This window comes from Chiloscyllium punctatum, chromosome 31, assembly GCF_047496795.1.
Source record: "Chiloscyllium punctatum isolate Juve2018m chromosome 31, sChiPun1.3, whole genome shotgun sequence".
Classification (NCBI taxonomy): domain Eukaryota; kingdom Metazoa; phylum Chordata; class Chondrichthyes; order Orectolobiformes; family Hemiscylliidae; genus Chiloscyllium; species Chiloscyllium punctatum.
The window spans coordinates 45,001,522-45,008,421 of record NC_092769.1 but is presented as its reverse complement, the minus strand read 5'-3'; the positions used below and the strand labels follow the sequence as shown (position 1 = coordinate 45,008,421).

Genomic DNA, 6,900 nt, shown 5'->3' with positions numbered 1-6,900 from the left:
GTTCAGTAATATCCCTGTCTCAGATAGATCTCAGTCTCATTCAAATAGACCCCAGGAATTGTGCTCCATGAGATTTAGGTGTGAGAAAAACTCCAGTCCTGAGAATCCGCCCTTGGATTGTGCACGTGTGAACAGTCTGAATACCTGACTGAACGTTGACATTTTTGGCTGATGAATGTTTCGTTGGGCGCTTTAGGTGGCGATTTCTGCATTACTAACCCAAGCTGTCCCCACATTGGGAGTACTTTTAGTTTAGACGGTGTAGAGTAAAGTTTCAAACTCCTTTGCCTGCCATTTATAGGCTTCTGGTGGAGCAAAGCTCCTCATTTGTATCATAGATGACCCGAGGTCGTGACCCTTTGTGCATAAGAGGAAATGTTCTCTAATCATTCTGCCTCTGGAGTGTTCCATCAGGCATATCGTGTGATAGATGTATTTACATTAGTGGGCTGCAAGGTAGCACAGCATTACACTAAATGACTGGATCAAACACAACCAAACAGAACAAGTGAAAGCATTTGGCTGGGAAAGGAGTGGGATGTGGGAAAATGTATTATTACTGACTGGTCTTGGAAAAAGAATTAAGTAAACTCAAGGTTAGTGCATATTCATTCGAGATTTATTAACAATTTCAGAAAGCATTTTTATCCAAAAAGTTGATGTAAAAGCTAACAGAAGTGAATATAATGGCTGGATGCCACATTGAGATGAGAACACATGCGCTGTGAGCTGGGATTTTTCTGTACATCAGTAACAGTCACAAGACAGGGAGTACAAAGGCCCATCAGAAAAGGTTACATCAGTAACAGTCACAAGAAAGGGAGTACAAAGGCTCATCAGAAAGGGTTACATCAGTAACAGTCACAAGAAAGGGAGTACAAAGGCTCATCAGAAAGGGTTACATCAGTAACAGTCACAAGAAAGGGAATACAAAGGCTCATCAGAAAGGGTTACATCAGTAACAGTCACAAGAAAGGGAGTACAAAGGCTCATCAGAAAGGGTTACATCAGTAACAGTCACAAGAAAGGGAGTACAAAGGCTCATCAGAAAGGGTTACATCAGTAAAAGTCACAAGAAAGGGAGTACAAAGGCTCATCAGAAAGGGTTACATCAGTAACAGTCACAAGAAAGGGAGTACAAAGGCTCATCAGAAAGGGTTACATCAGTAACAGTCACAAGAAAGGGAGTACAAAGGCCCATCAGAAAGGGTTACATCAGTAACAGTCACAAGAAAGGGAGTACAAAGGCTCATCAGAAAGGGTTACATCAGTAACAGTCACAAGAAAGGAAGGACAAAGGCTCATCAGAAAGGGTTACATCAGTAACAGTCACAAGAAAGGGAATACAAAGGCCCATCAGAAAGGGTTACATCAGTAACAGTCACAAGAAAGGGAGTACAAAGGCCCATCAGAAAGTGTTACATCAGTAACAGTCACAAGAAAGGGAGTACAAAGGCTCATCAGAAAGGGTTACATCCGTAACAGTCACAAGAATGGGAGTACAAAGGCCCATCAGAAAGGGTCGGTAACCATTCTGAGTAAGGAACAAATAAAAACAAAACAAATGGACTTCAAACAACTGGGAAGCTACAAATTCTTCCAACCACAACCATCTCAAAGATATCAAAGTAAAAAGGAAAATCCATCAATAATTGTCTCAGTTACACGCTGATAACTGAAGTAATCTCACTGTTAGAGTCAGCAACAGGACAGATTGTAGATTGGGAATTCAGAGACCTTGATAAGCAGATCAGGAAAATCAAGGGGGTCCACAATTCATTCACTTAACCTGGAAAAGAGAGATAAAGCAATGACGCAGATATTTATGATCAGGGACTTTCAGACTTAATGTTTATTCAATGGCACACTGAGAGATTTCACAAAACATATTGGGCTGCTTGGCATGAGAAAGATGTGATTATTCTCACCTTCACCAGAGTGACGGCAGCGCTGTAGAAAATACTCAGGAAGAACAAGGTAATGAATGTGGAAGCAGTTGTCCAGATGTTGCTGTTATCATCCTCATAGTCTTCAGTCCAAGTGCGATCTATTGAATCTATGAATATAAAGCCGAGAGAACGCATTTAGATTGTTTATTGATCCAGATCGATCTATCTGCATCCAAGTCATGTAATTAGAGACCATTACATCTTCATAAAGCAGTCAGGTATTTCTCAAGTGTGACTCTTATCTGTAACTATTAGTGCATTATTGACTCTCAGCAAGAAATTATAAATACTAACTGCACATGCACTTTCTTCATTGTCCATGTCAGAACGTTTTAAATTATTTTTCTTTCAATCTATTATTTAAGGATATTATTATTTGATGAATGATTATTTAATTATATCATTATATTTTAAATATAGGCTGTGACAGCATTTTGGTTGAAAATTGTGGCCATCACTGATTAAAAGTTCAAATGTGATTCTCATCTTTATGTATTGGTGACCAATTGCTTGGCAAATCATGAATATAAGTGACATCACAGTCAGGACATTGCTTCATATTTTTGTTTGTAGAATCTGTACGTTTAGGAATAAGTGTTTGTACATGTGTCCCTTAATTTATTTGATGTACTGCTTGGTGTCTTTGGTTTTCCTTTAATGTTTGTGTATGTGGTTATGAGAGTCTCTTACTTCACTCTTGCCCATGTTGGAGTCTGTGCATGAATAAACATATTCCTGTTCCTTTACTGCTGGTGTGCTCATGTGTTTGTGTACCTAAATTTTGGTCTTTTCACATTGTGTAAGGATCATCATGCTAATATGCCACTTCGTTGCTGCCTATGCTTATCTTGCAATGTCTTTGTGAGTGTTCACTTTTCATTAGTGCTATCTAAAATGTGTGCTTATGTGTCTGTGTCAGATCCTACCTGCATTAGGTTATTTTCATGTTTATGCTTAATAAATGTTAGCATGCAATGTTATATTTTGATGGATGTTTATATTTATATGATGATGTTTGCTTGTGTGGCAATATTTCCCAAACGATCTCCTGATAAGCTTGTTTGTGTTATTATTTGTGAATTGCTGATGCTTGTGCCCATTCTCCTTATTTAATAAACACCCCTCTATTTGTTGATCTATGCACTTGTGTGTCTGCATGTGAGACTCTGAATTTGTGTGTACGTGTGATATTGTATCCATGCTGATCAATGTGGTTTAAAAATAACTAATTAAGCTGCCTCTGTCATTGTATGTTTGTGATTCTGAAAATGGGAAAGTTATGATATTAATATTTATCTCTGTGCACTTACGTGCCTGTGTGAGTTGACAAGTGGGAGGACATTTTTCGGAATTTGTGTCTGTGTTCATGCGTGTATGTCTGTACGCACTGTGCTGTATGAATGTAAATGTATTTGTGTGTTACCGTGTGTCTATGTTTCTCATGGTTATGTGTGAGTACCCCTGTTCATTTGTGCAAATGATTTTCATTCGGTGTATGTGAGTTTTTGTATGAGCTTAGAGAGTGTTCAAGTGCCACTTGCATGTGTGGCTCTGTGTGAGTATGCATGTGTGACATCTTATCTATATGCACATTTGAGTGTGCACATAAATATGTGTCTTTAGGTGAGAGCTCGTATATGTGTCATTACGAGTGTATTTCTGATCATCTCTCTGTATCTGTTCTTATACCAGACAGCAATTTTTATATTATTCTAATTTATTGTTCGAATTTTAATTGATTGCCCATAATTAGATCTGACCTTGGTGTTGTAGGAAACATTTCCCATCGTCATGGAGAGATAAGTGTTTTATGAGCAACACTTCTGTTGCAGTGATAGAATTTCTGTCTCTGAGAGAAAAGTCTTGAGTTCAAATCCCCACTGCCCCAGAGATAACATTTCTGAATATATTTATTATAAAATGTCTACTTGTGTTCTGTATGTAAAACAAAATGATATCAGGTATTCGAATACCAGAATTGATCCCATGTGCTCCAGAAAACTGAGACAAACCTATGGAATACAAACCGGGACGATGCAAACACCAGTTTTGGATTATGGGAATCAATGTTAATCATTTGTTAACAGAGCCAAGCATGTCCAACATGCTTCAAAGGTATTATTTTGCATGGAAATGTTAAATCTTTGGACAGTAAGCAAGAAACTAACTGTTCCTGTTAGTAACTGGGTTACATTACAGAGGACATCTTCCATGAAAACTCTTCACAGGGAGCAAGAGGACAGACCATTCATCGTTCCCCTCTCCTCTACTCCACGATAACTTATCTGTTGATTCTCTTTGGTGTGAAAGTGAAGATACATTCTGTCAACTCATGCGCTGGTGCAAGATCCCTGGCAGTTCCCCAGAAACAAAGGTTACATTCAAACTGTTCTGCACTATTTACGATTGGTATGTTCCAATCAAATTTAATTTTAACGTGTCTTAAATTTACATTTCCAAATGGTGCAATGTGGCAGTTTAAAACTGATATGAATTTTGTAAGAGTGTCCAATCGGGGGAATCAAGAACACCAAGTTCAAAACTCGTGCTCTACCCTTGACATAAAATGGACATTGTCAGATTTTGTCACAGAGGGATTTAGGATGGATAAGGTATTTGGCGGAATCTTGCAATGAGTGAGCTTTACTCTGTCTCTAACCCAGGGTGTATCTGAGCAGAGAACATTAACTGCACAAGACACTCGTCCTAGACCTGTTAATAATCCACTTTAACTACACAGATGGAATGGAAGTCATGGTGGGAAACAATTAATTTAGGATTTAACTCACAACTGGAGGGGAAAAAAACACTTCTATTACTTCTGTTGAATTATTAAATGCAGCTTTGAGATTTTTATTGACATGAATTAACAGTGTCCATCAGTGCAAGCGAAATGTTTACAAAACTCGGTTTACCGCTGGATTTATCGACTGTTCTGTTGATGATCTTCAGTGGAACCGCTTCATGTCCCACCACACAGGAGTAAGAAGCACCGCTGGCCCACTCCTCCGCTGTAATGGATAACAGGCTGTACATGAAGAAGGAGATGTTGTCACTCTCCGCCATCACCTCGGTGTTCTTGTAGTTACTGGGATTCACCGGCTTGTCATTGTTTGTCCACTTGACGAAGATCTCTCGGGGGGAGAAACCTCTCACTAAACAGGTGAGGGAGAGAAACCTCTGAACGGAGATTTCTTCTGTTGGTGGCAGGAGGACCGACACTGATGGCTCCAACGGATTAATCACTGCAGAATATTTGAGACAAATATAAATCAACCAAAAAATCCTGAACTAATATCACAATTTCACTAAATATTAAAATATGCCATGTTTAATTTGGGATTTATTCACTTCCGTTTACTAAAGGAGCAGAATGGTACACATTCTGTCCAGTAAAAAAAGTCGAGTTTAATGTGAAAGTTGCCTCCATGTTTCCAGCCCACAACAAGGACATTCTGTCCAACTGTCATTGCTAATGGTGAGATCACAACCCAGGCTTCTTCCCACTTTATCTGACTGAATCAGAATACAATATCCTTTGGTCCATCTTTTTCTTAATCAGCTACCTAACTATCCTGCCTTCAGATGCATCATTAATACTCCCAATGGTTTTTGTTCATTACCAATCAAAGCCTGACATTGATGTAACTGGATCTGAATTACACTTGGGATCCTTTGTGTTTTAATCTCACCGCTCACCTTTCTCCTTGTGGATGGAGTCTCTCCGTGGAGTCGGTAGATTCTGATGGTACACCACACATTCAAAAGTAACGCCACTCAGCCAGGCTTCAGTAGAAATGTCTAATTTGCTGATCACGCTGTCGGGATTCTGTCCAGGCTGGTCAGCAATCTCTGTTTTCAGAGGCTTCTTTTCTTGTTTCCAGGTCACGTTGACTCCAGAAGGAAAATTGGACACAACGCAGGTTAACGTCACCGTCGCCTCCAGTAAGACTTGTTCTACTGGCGGTGGGAGGATTTTAACGGTGTTAGGGTGGCACTCGTTATCTTCTATGAAACAAAAATCAAAGTCAATGAAAAATGCCCCTTTTTGATACAAACAGCCAATCTTCAGATTACTTCTTCACAGGGTGAAGACACCACCTTCAAAATGGCAACTCCAACTATTGCTGAAACGATGCTTACTGTTGTTGATGTATTTTGATTTGTGAAAGCATTTGTGATTACCTATAACATACCCTGTGTAATTACTCCTAAAGAACACTGACTGTAACAAGTGAAACCTGAAAAAAAATAAAATAATCGAAGATACCATCATGTAACCCATGGAATTACCTTTCTTTCAGAGTCTATTCTCTCACTTAACACCATCAATTGATACTTGTGACAAGAGTAATCTCAATATAATGAGTTCATTTCCATGTTATAACCCTTAGGTGCAAATGCTGCTGGTCATGCTGACTCCCAAATCACATCCTACATTTTAGACAAATGATAATAAATAATAATTATTCTCTTTGCAGAGTTCTAAAGTGTTACAGGAGCGGTGAACAGCCATGGAAATTCTGTTCATTATATTTAACGTGATCAAAAATACTTTGCGTTATTGGTGTGATGTCATTCTCTAATTTATGTCATTGTTCCTCGTGAGCTGTGTTTGGAGTAGATCAGAAAACAAGACATTGAGTACAGCATTGGATATCGAGAAGGACACCCATCTCCTTAAGTCTTTCCCTCCATTCAGTTTGTTCGTAACTGGTCTGTACTTTCACTTTATTTACCAAGGTGCGTTTTTTAATTTCTTCATAGAGCAGGGGAGAAAAAAAAACAAAAGCGTCTTAAATCAATCTACAAACGCGATGGAAATGTGCACTAATTTTATAGACATCCACTACTCACTGTGTAAACATCGCTACCCCAAAACAGGCTAAATCAGCCTGTCTCGAGTTCCTAGTTCATTCATCCCTATTGGACCGTTCTTACCAGAATTTAT

The 6,900-nt window shown here is 38.9% G+C and overlaps 1 gene segment (V, D, J or C); it reads right to left on the bottom strand.

Annotated features, from left to right (window-relative positions):
- Positions 1-597: 597 nt before the first annotated feature.
- The window catches only part of LOC140456952 (Ig heavy chain C region, membrane-bound form-like), a 22,357-nt gene continuing 16,054 nt past the window's right edge, over positions 598-6,900 (bottom strand). Inside the window, 4 exon segments of the C gene segment in view lie at positions 598-1,789; positions 1,929-2,056; positions 4,865-5,194; positions 5,649-5,957. Of these exon segments, the coding sequence occupies positions 1,781-1,789; positions 1,929-2,056; positions 4,865-5,194; positions 5,649-5,957 (776 nt within the window).